Source organism: Rhineura floridana, chromosome 2 (genome assembly GCF_030035675.1).
Source record: "Rhineura floridana isolate rRhiFlo1 chromosome 2, rRhiFlo1.hap2, whole genome shotgun sequence".
Taxonomy (NCBI): Eukaryota; Metazoa; Chordata; class Lepidosauria; order Squamata; family Rhineuridae; genus Rhineura; species Rhineura floridana.
In genome coordinates, this window is record NC_084481.1 from 143,197,406 (window position 1) to 143,220,683 (window position 23,278).

The 23,278-nt window shown below is 45.0% G+C and overlaps 1 protein-coding gene across 7 annotated transcripts in view; it reads right to left on the reverse strand.

The window, feature by feature from the left end:
* Positions 1-319: 319 nt before the first annotated feature.
* The window catches only part of LOC133377194 (golgin subfamily B member 1-like), a 94,642-nt gene continuing 71,683 nt past the window's right edge, over positions 320-23,278 (reverse strand). For all 7 annotated transcript variants that reach the window (XM_061610728.1, XM_061610726.1, XM_061610732.1 and 4 more), the window contains 7 exons: positions 21,843-22,002; positions 13,117-13,269; positions 10,724-10,888; positions 3,965-4,062; positions 3,595-3,729; positions 2,938-3,052; positions 320-1,006 (listed from right to left, as the gene is read on the reverse strand). In XM_061610728.1, the coding sequence (XP_061466712.1) occupies positions 848-1,006; positions 2,938-3,052; positions 3,595-3,729; positions 3,965-4,062; positions 10,724-10,888; positions 13,117-13,269; positions 21,843-22,002 (985 nt within the window). In that variant the 3' untranslated portion in view covers positions 320-847. The remainder of the gene's footprint in view (positions 1,007-2,937; positions 3,053-3,594; positions 3,730-3,964; positions 4,063-10,723; positions 10,889-13,116; positions 13,270-21,842; positions 22,003-23,278) is intronic.

The following is a 23,278-nucleotide window of genomic DNA, read 5'->3' on the forward strand; positions in this document are numbered from 1 at the left end:
CCAGTTGCCAGAAACTCTGAAAGATAATCCTTCATATACAGACCTAGTAAGAATCAGACTAGCACAGAATAGGACCAGAGATGTGGACTTTTGGGGTTGAAGTGTTAAACAAAAATAGTAGTTTGGGTAATATTTACATACTGGTAATGTAGTGAGTAAATCCAGGACACCATCAAAAAAAACAGAAAAGTCTTATCCATACTGTTTGCCTTTTTTTCTTTTTACATTTTTTACAATTAGTCACTGTGACTTTGTATCAAGCTCATCACACACAAGACCATGGCAAATATTAAACACGTCACACACGAAGGTAAGAGAATTCTTTTCAATTCTTAAGAGTTTATTTAAAGTTGAGAAACCCATAATGATTCCAGATTTTTTCCTCTATTGCACTCTGTATGCTTCTTGTTATAATCAAGAGGTAAAAAAAACAGTATTTGAGAATAACCCACCCGCATTTATAGTTCAACTCTGTTAAAATAAATTTATTTAGAAAAGATATCATTTACAACCTATTCAACGGTATTCATTCATTATATCCCAAAGAATATCCAACATCCAAATTGCAGCAGCTTCTTGGTAGTGTGTTTTGATAAGACAATGTCTGTTTCTTTAGCAAATATAATATCCCATTGTTAAAGAGCAACAAAAGTCAACTTTGGAGCAACTGTGATGTACATTTAAAACTTCTTGTTAAGGAAGAAGTTGGAAAGCCACAAGTTATACTGAGAATATATACAACTGTGTGCAGTGCATAGCGTAACAGCAGCTTGTGATAAGTCCATTATCTCAAATTGACACACCTTTATCTAGAAGGAATATAATTCACACAGCAAATTCAGTGCATTTATAAGATGCCTGTTAGGCACAAGAAAACGAGAAGATGCAGGATCACCAAATAACTGAGAAAGAGATAGCGAGATTTTGCTCTGGAAGTCAGCAATTTGGAGCAGTAAAGACTTCGCCCCCGAATCCATCTCCTGAAAGAAAGGGCTCCTCCTTTTACCTGTTCAGAAAAAAAGCACATGGTCCTATCAAAAAGTAATACTAGTCTTTCATACTTTCCAACTGGACTATCAAAAATGAAGGCCTAGACTTGAAAGAATACCAAGAATGGAAACACAAAAGGTGATGAGAAAAAATAGCTAAGTAACTGAGTCTTTATTGTTTTCACAGGGCAAGTGATCCCCATCCACATTTAAACATACAGTACTTCCCATGCAAGAACATCACATGATGAACCTTGATGCTTCCCCAAAACCATTTGTAATGTAGAGCAGTGGTATGGATACTGATTACATATACTGACTGAGATGTTGCATGGTAAATGCTTCTAAACATTATGGGCCAATCTGGGGGGGTCTAAATTTTCTGATGTAGTGGTTAGAGTGTTGGACTATGACCTGGGAGACCAGGGTTCGAATCCCCACACAGCCATGAAGCTCACTGGGTGACCTTGGGCCAGTCACTGCCTCTCAGCCTCAGAAGAAGGCAATGGTAAACCACCTCTGAATAACGCTTACCATGAAAACCCTATTCATAGGATGGCCATAAGTCGAGATCGACTTAAAGGCAGTCCATTTCCATTGTTCAAGTTTTCCTAAAACTGGGAGAGCCAAAACTACATATTTGGGAAAATTTAAATGTTTTTTTCCTAATTTCGGAGTGAACTGTTTTCCAAATTACCTATGCTATCATCCAACACCTTCTCCTTCACCCCATGCAATTTCTGGTCAGATCAAGTGGAAAGCAAGCTTTCTAAGGCACACCTATTCTGATATTAAGGTTTTTTTTAAGGGCCACATTGATTTTTAGAGGGAAAGTAGACATATATTAGGGAAACACCTAAAGTCCCAATGATGGTCTCCTACTTGCATATGGGGGCTTTTAAAATGGATCTCCCTCTGGCCATCAGTGCCCCACATTCTACGAAAAAATCCTCAAAAGTTCATGGCCATCTGGAGCAGCATCCATCGCTCCGTTGCTATCAGATGAAAATAGAGGGGGCCCTCCACATGTGTGCACGTAGAAGTGCTTTCTGCTCACTTATGAGATAGAACAGGGAATAGTAGTAGTTGGATATCAGACTAGTAATATGGAATTAAAGCAGAAACATGATCCAATTTAAGGGCCTCAATGAAGAGCAGATGAGTTTGCTGCCAAGGGGTTTTTAGTCAATTTTTCACTAACAAAATCTTCTCTATATCTGATAATACAATAGCTGACTTTCCCTTGGAGACAGCTTACACATTTATTTTATGATGCCTATGGGTCAACCTAGAGAGCCAGTGTGGTGTAGTGGTTAAGGTGTTGGACTACGACCAGGAAAACCAGGGTTTGAATCCCCGCACAGCCATGAAGCTCACTGGGTGACCTTGAGCCAGTCACTGCCTCTCAGCCTCAGAGGAAGGCAATGGTAAACCCCCTCTGAATACCGCTTACCATGAAAACCCTATCCATAGGGTCGCCGTAAGTCGGAATCAACTTTAAGGCAGTCCATTTCCATTTTTTCCATGGTTCAACCAACTGATTAACGTAAGTGGCGATTACTTGATGCTTAGTTGTGCCTAATAACATTGCTTGCTGACATGATTGAACTTTGTCTAGGATCCTAATAGTGTTGAATGTGCATCCATTGTTACCTGGGCCCCCACACTCAGTTACCTATTCACACACAGGGCAACAATGCATCCTGCAGCTTAGCAATTCAATGATGTTACTGAATGAATGAATACCACTAGTGGAGAAGTGTTTTATTAAAAAAAGTTGTTCTGGTCCCTAACTTGTTGGAAACAGAATTAATATTCATGTCTTTTAGAGGTTAATACTAACATTTCAGCAACATCGTTATGAAAAGAAATCACCGCCTATTAGTATTAGGCACCCACATTCATGAAAATAACATCTCAGATTTACTTATAAGATTTATAGGCTTACCTTTCGTACTATCATATGTTCATTAGCGTTGATGATCAGAGCTTCCCTTTCCTCATCAGACTCCACCTGAACAGTATATTCTCTAAGTGTTGACCTATAACTACTCATTTCAAGCCTAAAGAAAAGAATTCAAAATAAAAAAGCACACCAGACTGTTTACTCTTTTAAGCTATAGTTTACCTATGCAGATGTTTCTTTGAATTTTAATTTTGGATATCAGTCCTTTTAAGGAAACGTTAATTTATTTGAACTGGGTCAGACCCTGTAGTTAAAGGGGACAAGCATGTGAGTTTTACACACATACACAGAGTCTCAGACACCAATTCTTCCACCCATTCCCAACACTTCCACCCCAACATAGCTCATTAACAGGGACAGCAGTGTTTGAACATGGGGAATATTATGGGGAGGCTTTAACATCCCCACCCCCAGCACTCCTGATGCAATTTTACTAGGACAAAAATCTTTTTCCTGAGCCCAGCTGATAGTTGGGCACTGAGGAAAGGTGGCCAGGTCTCCCTGGGAGTCTGGAGAGCTGCACAAAGAGAGTGACCAAAGGCCACTTGCATTCTGCAAGTTACGGGTTGCCTGCTTGTGGTCTACAAAGGTCAACATATTTCTAAATTAGCCTGAAAAATCTTTTATACATATTGCTACCTTTTAATTTGTTCCTCTGAGAGCCCCAGGGCCTCTTCTGCAGCTTGACGTCGATTCCTCTCTTCTGAGAGTGTTTCCATTAGTTGTGATACAGTTTGCTGAGTTGAATCATGCTGCAGCTCCATCTCTGCAAGCCTAGAACAAACCCAAATTTGAAAAAAAAAATCAAGCAAAGCAAAACTACCTCACATCCTTTATGTATATGTTTACTCCTATTAGACTACTGCACAGAAATTACCCAGGTTAGGTATTTAAAATTTAAATATATAATAATCTTTTCATAAAACCTTACATCGTATCAAGAGAAATGTGCTAGTTTTTATTCCAGTCAACAAAACATACTTTACAGAAGAGCAGAAATGATCCTGACCTTTTCCTGAGTTCATCGAGTTCCATGTTGTCTATTTCAACAATAACTCCAGCTCTTTCTTGAGGAGCGCCTGGAGGAACTTCTGCTTGAGCTTCACCCTAAGTAGAGCAATATTGATATGCTGCTTATGAGGAAACTATTCACAAAAATCCAAGGTTTCTTCTTATAATAAAGTTAACTTATTTTCACACCATAAATACTGTATGTAAACACTTCCATTTAGCTATTTATATTAATTCAAAAATGAGTAAGTAAGAAGAATGGACACCTACAGATATTAGGAAGACTTCTGTTTCTCGGGGTGAGGAATCTGGGTGCATGGTGGAAGTGATAGCTCCAAGGAGCTATGCAATGAAAGCAAACTTTGGTCAAGACACTGGTTCATGGTATAAAAAGGCCTGAATGTCTTCAGGGCAGAAATCTCTCTTGGCCTGGCCTCTGGAATGTGGGAAGCAGAAATGCTGACAAGGCTTTAGTTGAGCTAAAACAATATGCTAGTATGAAGAAAATGGAAGATTTGGTACTCCACATGGTTAGCAGTGCTGGGCAACCTTCACGAGTCTCCCTGTACCCTGATAAAGCTAGAGAACACGTCAATACCCTAAAAACAGACTGCTGCTGCACGTGTCTGCCCCCTGAGCTGTCATTTACCATACAGAAAACACACACAGGCCACTACTGTACTGGAATTAACTGAATCAATTTAATCATGGTGAAAGCAAGTGGGTGAAATTGTCAAATACATGGACTCAAAAGATTTCCATGGATTTCCATGTCATAAGGCTCATACCTTGTACGCTATAGCATTTGTTCCCAAACAGTTCCCCCCGCCAGACCCCTTCAAAATTGCTCAGCATCCTGGTGGATCACTTAATCATTGTTTCTGCCTGTTGTAGCAATTGTTATGTGCTGTGCAAAACGCTATATGATTTTTAATTGTATATCCAATTATAATCAGATTTTTAATTCCATAGAATTCAAATTGTATTACAATAAAATGCAACATAAAAAAGCAATAAGAATATAATTAACTAATAGGCAAAAAACCTTGTGGTTTAATATAGCCCACAGATATTTCTATCAAACTTTTAAAAGCAGGGAAATTGGGCAGCTATAGTGAATGCACCATGGGAGCAGGAGACCTGACCTCGTCTCTGAGATATTGTACTGCCCTACAAATTGGTCAAAATCCAAACACCATTTGGGTTGGTCTTTCACAGTACCAAAGCAGTCCCAGCAGGGCGAGCCCAGACTGTACCTGTTGTAGAACTTGCCTACTAAATGAGGCGTATGCCAAAGCATAACAATCTATCTTATAGTGTCTAATAAAAGAATTTGGTGTGGACCACACAGCCACCTTACAAATATCTGCAATGGGTGTGTTGGTTGTGAAGGCAGCCATAGTGGCCACTGACCTTGTAGAATAGGCTGTGACATTTGGAGGTACTGGTATCCGAAGGGACTCATAGAGTAGAGTAATGCGAGCCTGCAGCCAACGAGAGAAGTGTTGAGCTGGTGACCTTCTTCCCCAAGGTCCTTAGATGAAACGAGATGAAAATAGACTCAGATAGATGAATGTCTTGGGTCCTAGCCAGGTAGACATTCAGGGCTTGATGTACATCCAGGGAGTGCCAGGCCTTTTTGAGGGGATGAGTTGGCTAAGGGCAAAAGGAAGCCAAGACAATATCCTGACTACAGTGAAAGAAATGTTAGGTCGAAAAGTAGGATCTGGATGCAACATCACAGAATCCTTGTGGAAGACACCGAAATAACGGGCAATGGACAAAGTTGCGATACCCTCCAGGCTGAAGTAACTGCCACGAGAAAAAAGACTTTGTACAAGAGCAAATGTAACAATGCAGACTTAAGAGGCTCAAAGGGAGAACACTGCAATGCCTGAAGAACCTCTGGAAGGCACCAAGAGGGAAATCAATGTGCTACAGGTTGTGACAGAAGAGAAGCCCCTCTCAGGAAACGCTTGACCAAGGGGTGTATTCCAAAAGAAGGCTGGTCCAATCACATGGATAATATGGATGAGACAGCTGTGGCCTGCTTGTGCAGAGTGTTAGGCTTCAGTCCCATTGACAGACCCACATGGAGAAATTTGAGTAGGTGATTAACCTTAGGCCTGGAGGGACGGATTTGATGCTTAAAACACCATGTGGTAAAGGCTGACCACGTGTCTTGATATATATGGACTGTGAAAGGCCTTCTAGAGGCCTATAACATCTTTAGAAAACCCCAAACACCTCAAGTGATCTGGCTCAACACTCAGGCTATCAGACTCAACCATCAGGAGTCCGGATGACAAAACAGACCCTGAGATACCAGGTCTGGCCACAACAGTAGATGTCACGGTTCATGGGTTCAGAGAGCCAGTAGATCCAAAAACCATGGCCTGCATGGCCAGTAGGCAGCCAGGAGAACAATCTGAGCATGTTCCTGACAAATCTTCCTGATCGTGCATCCCATCAGAGGAACTGGAGAGAAGGCATAGAATATCCCTCTTGGCCAAGGAGTTGACAAAGCATCGATCGCTTTGGCACTCTTTTGATGATATTGGGTAAAAAACCTTGGAAGTTGAGCATTCTGAGTGGAGGTGAAGAGATCTGCTGTAAAGGGAATCAACAGTGCACTTGAAGGAATATCCTGGGATGCAGTTTCCACTCCCAAGGAAGAACCTGTTGTCTGTTGAGCCAATCCACTGCGATATTGAGGTCGCCACTGAGATGCTCTGCTCTCAAGGAGCGAAGGTGATGTTTGGCCCAATTGAAGATGAGAGTCGACTCTGCCTAGAGGGTCCTCGACCGTGTGCCCGACGGTTCAAATGTGCTTTCACACTGACACTGTCAGTTCGAATGAGAATGTCGGTCAGATGCAGCTTTTGATGAAAGTGGAGGAGAGCCAGACACAGTGCTCGCAACTCCAGCAAGTTTATGCTGACACATTGCTCAGTAGTCATCCACTAGCCTTGAACAAAGAGGGAATTGCAATCGGCACCCTACCCCAAGAGATTGGGATCGGTCGTAATTGGAGTCCTCTCGGGTTCTCTGAAGGGAGTTCCCTTCTGTAGATTCTTGGTCACTGTCCACCAACAAAATGTCCTCAGATGAGGGGAAAGATGCACTCTCCTGTGTCTGGAATTGGCTATGTCCAGCTGAAAAGGCCATAGAGCCCACTGGAGCAGCCAAATATGGTGGCGAGCCCAAGGGACAATGTGAATGGAGGATATTAAGAGTCCCAGGGCCTTGGCTAGAAGATCACGTCCTCCATCCTTCTGGTCATCAAATGGTGAGCGGTGTGGATGGTGGCAGCTATCCTCTCTGGAGACAGAAACACCATTGCACGGGCTGTGTCCAATACGGCGCCAAGATGTTGAAGACGCTGAAACAGAATCAGGTTACTCTTCTCTAAGTTCACAAGGAAGCCTTGTTCCCTCAAAGTGTCAAGGGTTAGATGTACATGGAGGGATCCCGAGACATGGAGTGTGCCTGTACCAGGGGATCGTCCAGGTAGGGGTAGATGTGGATCCCCCGAGTCGAAGGTGCGCCACCAGAGCAACCATCAGCTTTGTGAACACCCTAAGAGCTGACAAGAGACCAAACGGAAGAGCCTGGTACTGGAATTGAGTCTGGTCGTAAGCAAATCTCAGGACCTTTTGGTGGCTGGGCAGGATGGAAACATGCAGGTAGGCTTCCTTCAGATCGATAGAAGCCAAAAAGTCTCCTTCCTGAAAAGCCTCCACAATCAATGCTGGAGACTCTAACTTGAAATGCAAAAATCTGACATAGGAGTTGAGGAATTTGAGATCTAGGATTGCCCTCCACGAATGATATTTTTTGGGCACTGCAAAGAGAATGAAGTAGACACCTGAGTAAAATTCGGCTGGATTCACTGGCTCTATTGCACCTGTAGGAAGCAAGTGACTTATGGCCTCTGTCAACACTGCCTGCCTCTCTGGAGAGGCAGAGAGGGAGGACAGTAGGAACCTTTGAGGAGGAAGCTCCCAAAATTCTATAGTATAACCATGAACCACAGTATCTCGCATCCAGGCATCCACTGAAGCATGTCCCCAAGCTCTGGAAAAGTGGAGAAGTCTGCCCCCTATTGGGATGGCATCAGTACCGGTGCTGCTGACGTCCTCCACAGCCAGCGGGCAGAGTACACCTCTGGCATCCTGAGACCTGATTCTGGCTGCGGGCGAAGACTCATCCTCTGCTCCAGTAGCCTCTTGTCACAGCCCCTACCTGCAGGCCCCAAAGACCGAAAGGACTGCTGGTATGGGTAAGATGATAATCTACGGGCAGCCCTGTGACTGTCTCATTTTGTTGTGGCTAGCACAGGTTTCCTCTTATCCCTGGGAATGAGCACAGCCTTGAGGGCCTCATCCCCAAACAAGAGGGAACCTGAATAGGTGGCTGTGGAAAGGTTGATACGAGCAGTGTTGTCAGCATCCCAGTGGCATAGCCAAAGGGTCTGGTGAGCTACCACACCTGTGGACATAGCCCTAGCAGCAAACTGCATTGTGTCAAGTGTTGCATCTGCCACAAACGCTGTGGCCTTGTGTAGCTTGGCCAAGGTTTGGCGAAGTCTAGCCAGGTCTGGCTGAGGATCATTGAGTAATTCATCAAGCCACATCATGGAGGCTATGATGATCAAAGATGTTGTGCAGGAAGCTTGAATTGCATATGTCAAAGCATCATGGGTTCTTCAAAGAGTAAAATCCAGTCTCCACTCCAATGGATCTCTGAATTGAGAATCGCCTTCCTTGGGAAGGAGAGATCTAGAAACAAGAGTGGAAATGGGCCCATCCACTGCAGGAACCTTCAGGAAATCAGGATCTACTGAATAAAACTTGTTAGTGAATGCTGTGCTGACCCGATTCGTCCGACATTTTGTTGAGAGGGTCAGACATTGGGAATGAATGAACTGAATAATTGGGAGCACTTTTGCCCCCTTGACTAAAGCTGATGAGGGTTCAGACACTGGCCCATCAAGGCCCAATATACTTAAAGATTTGTGGAACAAGGCAAGATAGCCTGAAGACTCAACCAGACGATGCAAGCAATCCTCCTCTCCCTCCGACTCCCCGCTCCACTCTGCTTCCTCCCCCTCAGGAGTGATGAAGGGATTGAGTGGATCAGCCTCCGCCTCTAGGACATGTTGGACCCTGCCTCTGGAGAAGTCAAAAGGGGTTAGGAGATGAGGCCCATTGTTGTTTCGGACATTCCTCAGAGGGAGAGGGTTGGGCCCGATGTGTAGAGATGAGGGCAGGCCCTTGAATCTCAAAAGATGGAACCAAGGAGCACATCTCTGAATTGAGAGAGAAAGGTTTCGTTCGGGAGAAGATCCTGCAAGGGAGCCATATATGCAAGAGGATCCAAGGGCAACTGAGGCTGTGATGAAGCTGCAGATGGCCCAGGCTGCTCAGCCGAAGGTAAAGGTGCAGGGGTCGGGAGTTTATTTATTTATTACATTTATATACCGCCCCATCGCTGATGCTCTCTACGTGGTTTACAACAATTAAAAACATTAAAAACAAATATACAAATTTAAAAACACATTTTTTAAAAAACAATTTAAAAACACATGCTAAAATGCCTGAGAGGAAGTTGTGAGAGGGGAACCCCCTGTCGAGGGGACACCACCAGAGGCTGGTCTGGGAAGCCTTCAAATTCCTCCTCCAAAGACTCAGAAGGTGAATGGAAAAGGGCCTCCAGTCTCTGTTGATCCTCAATAGAAGCCCCCCATGAAGACAGAAAACTAATATAACAAGCTCGTCTGCTAGCCACCAGTTTAACAGAGAGAAGTGACTTCTTAGCACCTTTGGAGGAAACATGCTTGGAAGGCCTATGCTTAGATGACTTGGATTTAGATGTGGCCCGAGTTGTCAGTGGCTGCGGAGGGACTAGCAGCTGCACATCACCGATGAGTGGCTGAGACTCTGTAATCAAGTCCATAAGTGCAGCAGAAGACACCCTAGCCATGGTAAGCACACACACGGTAGAGGGGAGCAGTATCAGGCAGTGAAGAAGTCCAATCATACACGCACAGACTGCAGGACGCGGTGGTAAACCAATCAACACATGCACAGATAGAGGGATGCAGTGGATTGAGTGAGGCCAGTAGAACACGCACATGGTAGAGGGGAGTGGTATGACCTCAAAGCAACCAAGTCCTTTTTTATATATAAGTTCATTATTACTTCTTCCCTTTCTTCTCTGTTGCCTCCTTTTCCCCCCTTCTTCCCTTTTTCTGTGCTTGTCCTTGTACCTTGTAAGGTACAGGTACAGAGACCAGGGACAGATAGACACTGGTGACCAAAGAGAAGAAAAAGACCGGGAAAATGACAGCCAAAATGGCGGATGGAGGAAAAAGAGTGGGAAAGTAGCAACACAAAATGGTGGTTATAAGGTGCCTCTGTGGAAGGAGACAGGGAAAAAATGGCGGGAACCCCCTTAGACAACTATCAGGTCTGCCTGAGGCGGAGGAGGAAGGCGGGCTGCAACCACAAGCTTCTAAGGGCAGGTGCAGTAGGAGAGAGGGAAGCTGCTGCCTGCAAGCTCCGAGAAGAAAGCCGCCGCCGTGAAAGGCAGGTAGGCAGGAGAGAGGGAGCCGCTGCTGCTGTGAAAAGAAGGCAGGCAGGAGAGGAAGGAGCAGCCAAAGTCTTTACTCTTGAGCATTCCTGCCTTTGGACACTAGGCGGCGCTACTACTCCCCTAATGGTATGCTGCTTGGGGAAAATAAATTCTTTCTTACCTGAGTGGTACCTTGAACAGAAGTAACTTGCACTTGATATTCCCTTTCGAGCCGCAAGTAACGATTCTGCAGGTCACTATAGCGGAGTTGGTTATCCCGCAACGTCTGGGACATGTTTTTTAGTTGGGCAGTCAATACAGTGTTTTCTTCTACTGCTTGCATTACCTGCAATGATATGGACTGGGTAAGCAGCAAAGAAACTAAATTTTCTCAAGGTGATTATCTGATATCAGTCATAAAGTTATGTATAAACCTGGCTAAAGAGCCTACATTTTACTAAATGGAAATCCAAGTTCTATTTACACTCTACATTATATAAATTAGGAAGGAATATAGGAATATCAGATCTGACTATTAGTCCATCTAGCCTACAGCAGGACCATAGTGCCTTCCACATACTGCGTACTCCAACTCGCATCAGGCCTAGCCAGCACAGTCAACAATCAAGGATGGCAGGAGTTGCAGTCCATAACATCTGCAGGACATCATGCTGGCTACCCCTGGGTCTACAGGAGTGGAACCACCTCTCCAGGATCTCAAACAGTTACCCTAATTCTTAACTGGAAATGCTGGGAACTGAACCTAGGACCTTCAGCATGGGACATATGCACTCTTCCATTGAGCTACAGCTCCTTCCAAAATGTAAAGCCCCCCACCCTTTCCCCTATACCAGAGAGAACCCTGCTGGGATGCTCGCAGCATTCTCATCTACTGGCATCACCTGGGAAGATAACTTAAATGTGAATAGGGCAGCTTGCTTGTTAAGGACTGCATAAGTGCTGGGCTCATACTGGGATGAAGGGCGGGATATAAATTTAATAAATAATAAACAATAATAATATGTGCACAGCAAGAATTTTGACTCTCTCTTTGAAAAGCCTCATCAGCTATTGCATGGGAAACTGCTTTTGAAATGGAGCCAAGTTTAAAAACATTGTGCCTTGTTTGCATGGAGGGATCCTACTCAGGAGGGGAAAATTCAGCCTTGCTGAGCATACCAAGTAATGTGCATTTCAGGCTTTCAGATGCTTGAAAATGGAATGGACGTGAGTGATGGACAGAGAAGAAGGGTGTGGAAATGCAGGTACAGCAGAGTTACTGGGGCAGGTACAGAAACAGGTCTGGGAACAGTATGCATCAACCCCAGGGGTTTGCCTAGGGCCTGCCTGTTATCTGATTCTATGCTGCCCTGGCCCCCATTCTGGTGAATGTTGGATAGAAGCCATTGCAACTGCTCATAGTGCCCTGCAGTGATGCTACACTGATATGGGGCATCTTGTTCAATTGCACTTGTGACTGCCCAGTGCTCATGACAGCCACCACCACTACCACCATTGTTGCCTTCATTGTCCTTCTACCAGGTAGGTTTTCAGTTTGGTGGAACTAAACAGGAGGGGAATATCCCTCAACATGGGCCCTCCTCAAATCTGGAGCCAGCTCTGCACACAACTAGAATAGGAAGCATGTGCCGTCAAGTCGATTGCGACTTATGGTGACCCTATGAATCAGCGACCTCCAAGAGCATCTGTTATAAACCACCCTGTTCAGATCAAGTTCAGGTCTGTAGCTTCCTTTATGGAATCAATCCATCTCTGGTTCGGTCTTCCTCTTTTTCTACTCCCTTCTGTTTTTCCCAGCATTATGGTCTTTTCCAGTGAAATGTTTTCTCATTACGTGTTCAAAGTATGATAACCCCAGTTTCATTATTTTAGCTTCTAATGATAGTTCTGGTTTAATTTGTTCTAACACCCAATTATTTGTCTTTTTCGCAGTCCATGGTATCTGCAAAGCTCTTCTCCCACACCACATAGAAAGCGTACACTAAGCTAACAGAAGTGCCACCCCTAGCCAACAGATTTCTTCTAATTTCTAAGACATCTGCCTGTGTTTCCAAGCTTTCCTGACCACCGACTAATTATTATGAGGTCATAATAAGGATTTTCTTCATATGAGATAAACAGATTTCCAGAATATGAGCACCCATTACATACTTGTAACAATGACAATGGCTGTTTTTAAAGATTTCTTTTACTATCCAACATACAAATTCACATGTTGCAAACATCTAAGCAAAAACTACATCTCAAGCATCAGTTTTTTATTCATTTATGGCTGGCTCCATTTAAAAGAGCCAATTTGAAACATATAAAACACGCAATTCCATCTCTACACAACCCATACTAAGCTAAACACTAGTCAACACCACCTAGATCCAAAATGAGAAGTTTTATGTAGATTAGAACTGTTAAAAAAAAACAATCTCCACACTTTTTGATCATTTGCTCCTGCCAGAAAAAGGGAATATGTATTGGTACACTTTCCATGCATTCAGAAGGAAGGGAATATGTACTGCACAGCATGTTTATCCAGCAATCACTACTCTTCTCCTTTACCTTTGAATTTGTTTGCTGGAATCGCAGCTCTCTCTGATGCAATTCCTGAAGGCAGCGTTGGAGTTCATCTTGAAGCCGAATCCTCTCAGCCAGTAGATGGTTCACTTGATCAGGGACATCTGTGCTTCCAACAAGAGCAACAGCTTCTAATCCCTTTGATAAAATAATTTACAGGAATTGATAATGTTATGTGGGATTTCTCTATTTATATTCCAACATTATTTTTAAAACATTTTTTCTGGCAAATTTTGGCTGGCATTTTAAGCTTAAATAACAAAATAGAGAATGTTAACCAGGATGCACATTGTACAGCTTAAGGATATTTAGGAATTCACCTTAAGCATAATGTGTGAAAGGGAGGATGGGGCAGGTGTGTGCACGCAAGCCCCGCTCCCAATGTTCTTGTGCATGTCAGTACCACCCATTCAGTCCCTGTGTTGAGCAGGGAAGGTCTGCAGGTGCCTTTGCTAACATTTGCTTGATCACCCAATTGTGTGGATGGTTCTATTCATGTTCAAGTGAACATGAGTAAAAGCCACCTGCAGACCTTCCCTGCTCAAGTTGGGGATGATGTTCATAGAGACAGATGCACACAGGAATGTTGGGTTGGTGCGTATATGCACAGCCTTGCCCCTGCTTTGAAACAAATGTAATTGAACCTGGCTTGTATCTATTATTTCATTGCTATTTACACATTTGTATACCCACCCCAAGAAACTGAAAGGGATGCTTTATCCTTACATCAGCATTGCGTGATAGGTTAGGCTCAGTGATGGTGACCTGCCCAAGAGTACCCAGTAAGCTTCATAACTGGGTGGATATTTAAATCTGGATTTCTCGCATCTTCCAAACCAACATACTGGCCAATACATCATATTTCATTAATCGAATACATTGGTAAGACTTTATATCTTTCAACAAGCCTTTTAAGTAAAGACCTTATCCCAGTCTGCATCTGTGTTGGAATTGCTTTTTAAGACATTTTTAAAGCTTTCTAAAAAAATGTTTTTAAAGATGTTTTGTTTTAATATATTTTAAAGTTTGTTTCTGTGATGTTTTATGTATTTTTAGTGTTTTTTTAGTTTGCCACCCTGGGCTCCTACTGGGAGGAAGGGTGGGATATTAAATAAATAAATAAATAAATAAATAAATAAATAAATAAATATCAGAATGTACACAAGCATTCCCAACCCTTTCCTGGGTACAATCCTAGATGTAATATAAAGTTTGCATAAAAGTTAGTCATGTCTTAAGGAGTAATGTCCTTTATTTCGGAAAGTTTACTGTGGGAAAGCAACACAAGCTACCCTAAACTGTCTTCTGCAATCTTTTGAGGCAGGTCTTTGTTGTGAAAAAAGGCAAATTTATGCTCTCTTCATGTAGTCTGGAGAGTAGATTTGCCCCCATTTTAATTCTGGTACAAAATTAGAACACTAGTACTTGTTTGCAAGATTAAAATATTTCAAATCCACATTTGCTTAAATATAAATGCTAAACATCAATATTTATAAATTATAAATGTAGGTATGTTCAACAAGTTAGCTTAAAAAAAGAATGAGAAATCTTTCTCAAGAGTCACTTTCTGTGCAATCCTATGCATGAATACTTAGAAGTAAATCCCATTATGTTCAATAGGGTTTATTCTAAGTGTGTTAGGGTTACAGCCAGTAGTGTAGTGGCAAATTCCTTCAGGTTAGTCACACACCCTCCCTCCCCTTTTTCTGCAGGATTAAGAATGAGATACTTGTTAATGTCTTTTCCCACAACATTAGACATCCCTAAGAGCCAATAAGCATGAAAAGGGAGAGAGTCAGCTACTGAGATGAGTCTTCTCAGTGGCTGACTCACCTCCTTTCACTCTGATTGGCTCTAATCAGCAAGAAAGGACAAGAAAGGAAGTTAGAAGGCTCTTGTCAGTGGCTAACTCCCTCCTCTTCTGTGCTGATTGTACCATTGGTCTCACCTGAAAGGTGATTTTCATAGGAGGTATCCCATCACTGCGGGGTTGTAGCTCCACCTATCGTGCGAAGGCAAGAATGTTTTTGAAGTCAAGACTAGGGGCGTCAGGCCCCTCCCACTCTCCAGTTCATTCGCAGCGAGTCTAAAGAGAAATATCTAAAAATACAACAACAAGGCCAACAGGCCTGCCAGCAGGAAAATAACACAATAGTAACATTCATAATAACGTGACTCCAACATAGCGAAATAACAGAACTAGCAGTCTTGACTTCACTATAAAATTTAAATATAATAGCGTAACAGGAATATATAACACATGAGAAAATATCTAGTCATCCTCCAACTGGGAGGGTCGTGATGGGATACCTCCTATGAAAATCACCTTTCAGGTGAGACCAATGGTACATTTTCCATAGGAGGTATACCATCACTGCGGGATGTACCAAAGCAGCCCATACAGGGAGGGACCACCCACATGCTAATCCTCATTAAGAACCTGTTGCAACACTCATCTGCCAAAAGAGGCGTCAGCAGAGGCATAGCGATCAATTTTATAATGCCTTATAAACGAGTGTGGGGTAGACCAGACTGCAGCCCTGCAAATATCAGCAACAGGAGCGTTGGTAGCAAAAGCAGCCGTAGTAGCCGCTGACCTAGTTGAATGAGCTGTTATGCTAGCTGGCACTGGAAGCTTAAGGGATTCGTAAGCTAAGGCAATACAAGCCCGCAACCAGCGGGATAAGGTGGAATTAGCTACTTTATGCCCTATAAAACGTGGGTTAAAGGATACAAACAGAGACTCAGTTCGTCGTATATCCTGGGTCCTAGAAAGGTAGGTCTTGAGAGCCCTCCGGACATCCAACGAATGCCAAGCCTTCTCGAGAGGATGGGTAGGATTCGGGCAAAAGGAAGGCAAAACAATGTCCTGGTTGCAATGGAAAACTGAATCAACCTTGGGACGGAAGGAAGGATCAGTCTTCAGTACAACAGAGTCCTTATGGAAGACGCAGAGATGGCGAGCAGAAGACAATGCGCCCAACTCCGAAACTCGTCTGGCAGATGTGATTGCGATCAGGAACAAGACCTTGAAGGACAGCATACGTAGAGGCACAGTCCTGATGGGTTCAAACGGAGGGCGTTGCAAAGCCTGCAGAACCTTCGGCAAACTCCATGAGGGAAACCGATGGACAACAGCCGGAGATCGTAGGGCGACTCCCCTCAAAAAGCGTTTGATGAACGGATGTGAGGCAATAGTCGCACCAGAAGAAGAAACTGATAGAATAGACGACAAAGTCGAGGCATGTCGACATAAGGTGTTGGGTCTAAGTCCCATCATGAAGCCGTTATGGAGATATTGTAGCACCTGTTGCATGGTGGCCTGGGATGGATCGTGGTGGTGGGACTGGCACCACTTGGAGAAAGCCACCCAAGTATGTTGGTAAATCCAAGTGGTAGATGGTCTTCTCGAGGCCAAGATAATATCAATAACAGCGTCAGACAGGCCAGCCGACCTCAAATGTCCCCGTTCAAACGCCACGCTGTTAAGTTGAGCCAAGTGGGGTCCTGGTGCCATACTGGACCCTGTGATAGAAGGTCTGGCCTGACTGGGATTGTCCAAGGATCCATTACTGGCATTGCAAGAAGGTCCGAGAACCACGGTCGGCGTGGCCAAAATTCTGCTATCAGGACCAGCTGTGCCCTCTCGCTTCACGCCTTCCTCAAGGTTTTGGCTAACATTGGTATTGGAGGGAAGGCGTACAAAAGACCTTCTGACCACAGTGTTGATAGCGCATCCACTGCTTCCGCTGTTGTGTCCAGGTATCGGGCAAAGTACCTGGGAAGCTGGCAATTGCGACTGGAAGCAAACAGGTCGATTGAGAACGCGCCGAACCGACACTGAAGGCGATGGAAAATGGCTGGATGACGTTTCCATTCTCCCGGAAAAACTTGTTGTCTGCTGAGCCAGTCTGCTGTCACATTCCAAATCCCTCTGAGATGTTCTGCTTTCAGGGATTGTAGATGTTGTTCTGCCCAGACAAAGATGAGGGAGGCTAAGTCCTGCAGAGGACGAGACCTGGTGCCCCCCTGTCTGTTCAAATGTGATTTTACACACGTGTTGTCTGTTCGAATGAGAACATGGTCCAAAGGGAACAGAGACTGAAAATGAAGTAGAGCTAAGTGGACAGCCTTTAGCTCCAGCCAGTTGATGCTTTAAGTCTGCTCTGCGGTGGACCAAACCCCCTGAACGTACTGGGAGTTGCAATGGGCTCCCCAGCCGATGAGGCTGGCATCTGTGGTTACAACAGTTCTGCGGGGTTCTCTGAACAGCGTGCCCTTGGAAAGGTGTTGGGTCCTCGTCCACCAGCAGAAGGAGAGGCGCAGTGCGGGGCTCAAGTGAACTTTGCGATGGTTGGAGCTGGCAATGTCCTGTTGAAAGGGCAACAAAGTCCACTGAAGGTGACGAGTGTGGGCTCGAGCCCATGGCACAATATGGATGGTAGAGATGAACATTCCGAGCGCCCTGGCTAGAAGCATGACGTCTGCGAATGTTTGTTGCATCAGGGACCTTGCGATGTTTGTGATGGCACTCATGCGATCTGGAGCCAGAAATACCATTGCCTGCAGGGTGTCCAACATCGCCCCTAGATGTAGTAGGCATTGGGTTGGTTGAAGATGGCTTTTGTCGAAGTTGACAAGCCAGCCGTAGGCCTGCAAGACATTGAGGGTGATCGTTAAATGATGATGAGCCAGCTCTTCAGACTTTGCCCGTATTAACAGATCATCCAGATATGGGTAGAGATGAACCCCTTGAATCCGGAGATAAACCACTAGGATGAGTAGCACTTTGGTAAATACTCTCGGAGCAGAGGAGAGGCCGAACGGCATCGCTCTATATTGAAAGTGCTGGTGGCCAAAGGCAAACCGAAGAAACTTTCTGTGGGCTATGCAAATGGGCACATGGAGATATGCTTCCTTAAGGTCGATAGAAGCCAGGAAGTCTCCTTCATGCAGACTCTCTGTAATGGAGTGGAGTGATTCCATTTTGAACCTGCGATATGTTACAAAACGGTTGACGAACTTGAGGTCCAATACTGCCCTCCATGATAAATCTCGTTTAGGCACAGCAAATAGGAGGGAGTACACCCCTTCCGACCTCTCAGTTGTGGGGACTGGCTCTATTGCCGCTATGGCCAAGAGGTGGTGTATAGCTGTCTGCATGATGCTGTGCCTGGCTGGTGCCCTTGGACAAGGGGACGGATGGAATCTGGTGGGGTCGTCCAAAACTCTATTGCATAGCCATAACAGAAAAGCTCCCTGATCCAGGAGACCGTAGTGAGGCGCAGCCACTGGTCTCCAAAATTAAGTAATCTGCCACCAACGGGAGGTGCGTTAATACTGCTTGCGTTGGTGAGGCCCTCCCCTATATGAGGATGATGAGGTACCCCTGCGCCCTTGGTACTGACCTCTGCCCTGGAAACGCCGGTTCCAGGATCCCCTGAAGGAATTGGGGTCATATGATCTGAAGTCGCGGCCTCGTCCTCCTGGCCGCGTTCCTCGAAAGGGCTGGTTAGTGCGGAAGGGAGGAAGTCGCCTGAAAGGCCTGTGGTCGATGTTCTTGACAGTGGCCAAAACCGGTTTGTGGGCGTCTTTGGGGTCAACCAGCACTGCCTTTAGAGCTTCCTCGCCGAAGAGTAGGGATCCGGAGTAAGGAGCCCTAGACAGATTCATTCTGGCCGCAGAGTCAGCTTGCCAGTGGCAAAGCCAGAGGGTCCGTCAAGCAACTATCTGAGCCGTCATGGCTCGTGCCCCCAGTTGAGTGGCATCCAAAGTGGCATCAGCCACAAACGCCGCTGTCTTACGCAACTTTATCAGTGACCTTCTGAGGGAGGCAGGATCCGGGTTAGTGTCCTCTAGAAGATCATCCAGCCACATCATAGCTGCTCTGGAGAAGACGGAGGCTGATGCGGAGGCACGTATGGAGAAAGCAGTGGCCTCATGATTTTTGCGGAGGGCGAAGTCTAGTCGTCGCTCAGTAGCGTCCTTTAGTTGGGATTCTCCTTCCCTGGGCAAAAGAGATCGTGAAACTAGGCTAGCGATCGGTTCATCTATGCCAGGGACGGCTAGCTTGGTGGCAAAGTCCGGAGCTAGGGCGTAAAGCTTGTCAGCCAGGTTCTTGAAGCGGCGAGTTTGGAATGGATGAGACCATTCTTCAGAGGCCAGTTTGGCAATGGGGTCTGGCACCGGGATGTAGTGCTCAGTAGGTGCAGGGGATTTGAGGACCTTGGCCCCTTTGATAGCTGGAGTGGTAGATGTTGAAAGCGCAGCTTGGAGACCAAGGGTGTTAACTACCCTGTGCGCCAGGGGCTGATAATCTGAGGCATTAAACAGGCGATACGATGTATCCTCCTCATGTTCCGAATAGTCGCTCCAGTCATCTCCTTCAACGTGGTCAGTGAAGGTTGACTCCTCCCCATACGAAGCTTCGTCAATACATCTGCCTCTGGCTACATCAAATGGATTTGGGGAACAGGAAGGATGTGCTTCATGACATGCACGTTGGTCCATAGTGCATTGAGGTATGGCAGGGACTTGTGGTGGTGACTGCATTTGGGTGAAAAATGACAGCATGCCTTGAAGTTGGGAAAGGAAATCATGGGACAGCTGCAGCCCTGTTGGAGATGTTTGTGCCTGAGTAGCTGTTGGAGCAGATGTTTGTGCCTGAGTAGCTGGCTCTGTGGGCTGAGCCGGAGGATAAGCCCTGGGCAACATGGAGGGAGGCTGGTTAAGCAAAGGCTGAGTAGGAAAACCAGCAAAGTCCTCCTCGTCAGAAGCAGCAGCAGGTGAATGGAATATATCTCTTATGTGTTCCTGAGCTGCTGTGGTGGGGGTTGGCACAGAAGCATAGTGTGGACGCTTTGGTTTGCTATGGCTGGAAAGATGTTTGGTCTTAGCCAGTGCTTTGGCATGCTTAGTCTTAGTTGCCTTAGAAGGTTGCGGCTTGGCTGTTTGAGACATGCCTGGCTGTTCTGCCATCTTATATTCACTTTGGGTGCAGTACACGGCCACAGCGAGGGCAGAATGTAGGGACCCGAACAAGCACAGTGTACGACCACAGAGGGGGTAGGATACACTGGCAGATGGCTAAGTACACGGCCACAGAGGGGGCAGGATGCACTATGGTATCAGCGTTAGTATAATGTAGGCTGGATTTCAGGCTTGGTACACGGCCACAGAGGGGGCAGAATGTACAGTATATAGATCAGGTTTAGTACACGGCCACAGAGGGGGCAGGATGCACTATGGTATCGGCGTCAATATAATGCTGTAGGCTGGATTTCAGGCTTGGTACACGGCCACAGAGGGGGCAGAATGTACAGTATATAGATCAGGTTTAGTACACAGCCACAGAGGGGGCAGGATGCACTATGGTATCGGCGTCAATATAATGCTGTACGGTTCAGCAACTGAGATTAGAGCCACAGCCTTGATGATACAGTCACAGTAGTATAGGTTAAAGTAGTTGGAGATTCGTGTGTAATGAAACCTGAGTATGGCTATGGGAGCCTGTCTACAACACACATACAGTTAGCTTTGCAGGGTAACAAAAAAGGCGGGAAAAAGGGAGCAAACAAAATGGCGCCCGTAAAAAGAGCGGGAAAAAATAGCCAAAAAATGGCGGAGAAGAAGAAGGAGCAATGGCGGCCGTATGCTAGCAAACTGGGGGAGGGGCTGCCCAGCACAGTCTCGCAGTAGCAGCCGCGGGGCCGATAGCCGCACTAGCGGCTCTGAAAAAACCCAAGGAGGGGACGGCCAGGAGAATACTGTGACGGGTAAGGCAGCAGGGGCAAGCAGCCGTCACCGCCAACTACAGAGCTCTCCGCGGCGGAATTTAAAGCCACGGAGTGAGGCTGAGCTCAAGGATAAGATCTTGCTAATGAGAGAGCCGCAGCCGCAGGCTCCCGTGGGGCGCGGCAGTACCCAGGCAGGCTAAAGTCAGGTGGCGGGGAAAGGCAGGGAGCCGCAGCCGCAAGCTCCCGCCTGAGAGAGAACCGCAGCCGCGGTCTCTCCAAGGACGCCACAGAACGCAGCTCGAGGCAGCCCAGCACAGAAAAGCCGCTACGGTAGAGTCACAGCCGCGAGCTCCCGATGGATGCGACAGAGCCCGGGAGAAAAACTCGAAACGGCCAAAGACGTAGAGAACCGCAGCCGTGGTTGCTCTAGGGGCCGTCAGGCAATCAACAGGGGAAATAAACTGCCCGGGTAAAGGAAATGAACTCAAATAAGCAGTTAAACACAAGACAGGGGAAGGAAAGGACTTGGGAGACACACAAGTAACACTACCTCCGCACCCTGTCAAACAAATGTACAAACAAATACGAAAGACTTAGCTAATGCTACGCTATAGAGATCTCAATCTTGTTCGTACGAAGGCAAGAATGAACTGGAGAGTGGGAGGGGCCTGATGCCCCTAGTCTTGACTTCAAAAACATTCTTGCCTTCGCACGACAGGTGGAGCTACAACCCCGCAGTGATGGTATACCTCCTATGGAAAATGGCTCATACAATGCTGGAGACATGGGACCCACCTGCTAAAAAAGTGGTCTAAGATCCCCGAGCCCCCGGATGACTACTCCCCTAGTTACAGCTTTATGGTTTCTGTGACTTGGAAAACTATGTGGGTATAAATTCAACTTTTAACATGAGAATACAGAGTGTTATGCATTCTAAACACGTTTCAAGATCAGTTCTTGAGTAGGTTATTTTACCTTGGTTGGGTACTTGCTACCAGCAGATATGGATCCCTGAGATACCATTTCACGATGCAGTCTCTGTAATTCTGCAATCTGCTGTTCTTTTTCTGAAAGAGTTGCCTGGAATTGATTCTGGAGTGCTTGAGATTCTGCCAGCAAAACATTTTTTTCCATTCTATATAGATAATATTAAGACACTGTTAATCAAACTATTACAATATGAATACAACCTAAGAACTGTCATTAAATTAATGAGGCTAGATTTGAGGAACCATCACATATGGTAATACAAAATAAGAACAATCCAATCCTATACATGTTTAAGTCCAGGCCCTTAAAATCTTCAGTGGAGATCATTCTTCAGGTTCCTCTACCCCATGTGACTACCATGTTTACTACCATGTTAAGCAGGTGACTACCAGGAAGATGACCTTTCAGTGGTCTAGGGAATGCCCTTCCCAAAGAGGCTCACCTGGTGCCTATCCTATTGTCTCTAAGGCACCAGATGAAAACCTTTTTGTTCTCCTAGGATTTTTAATAGCATTTTAATGGTATTTTTGTATCTTATATTAAAGTTGTTCCTGTGGGCCAGCGATGGCGCAAAAGTATCAGGTGCTGTATCACACTGTTTATATTGTTTGAATTTTTATTATTCTTTTATGAGCTTTACCATGCTGTGAATATCCTGGAGAGAATAGCTGGATAAAAGCTCAATAAATAATAGCACTACTCTATAGATCATGAAATAAAATACAGACAGTTGGTAATGACTGTGGAGCAAAGTATGACAAACGTATATCTTTTTGTTTCACTAAATAAGGAAGTACCTTTCAATTTTCTGTTTCAGTTTGGATTCCTAAATTAGGAAAACATTTAATGCCAGCTATAACTGAACATGTAACGCAGGAATTGTCAGGTTCACCAGTTCTTCCTCTTCCTCTTCAATGTTTATTGCTTATGCATGGTTAACATGATTTTATTTATTTATGACAATTCTATCCTACCTTTTCTTCTTGTTGCTCAAGATTCTGGGGGATGCAAAGGAAGAAGAGGAAGGGAAGTCCTGGTGAACAAGTGAAAGTCCGTTGTGTTTGTGCAGAGATTTCATCTATGGTTCCCTCTATTATACCAGCCCAACTACTCTGCGAGGTAGGTAGGTTGTTGCAACAACTAAGGTCTTCTTAACAGGAAAAATGGTTCTTGGAAGCTTGACTTCTTTAACTCTGATTATATTTATTAATTGACACACTTGGCTTACAACAACACTAAACTCTGCTTCTACAAACTGTGAGGAAAAGGAAGGGAATAAGAGAGAAAAAAGGTGGGAAAACTAGTTGCTTCCACTTCTCATAATATTCAATAGGGGTTACATAAAAAGATAATCCTTTAGGCCTCTCTATGTGTTACACCCAAACCATTTCCCTTAAAGAGACAACAAACAGTTTCAACAT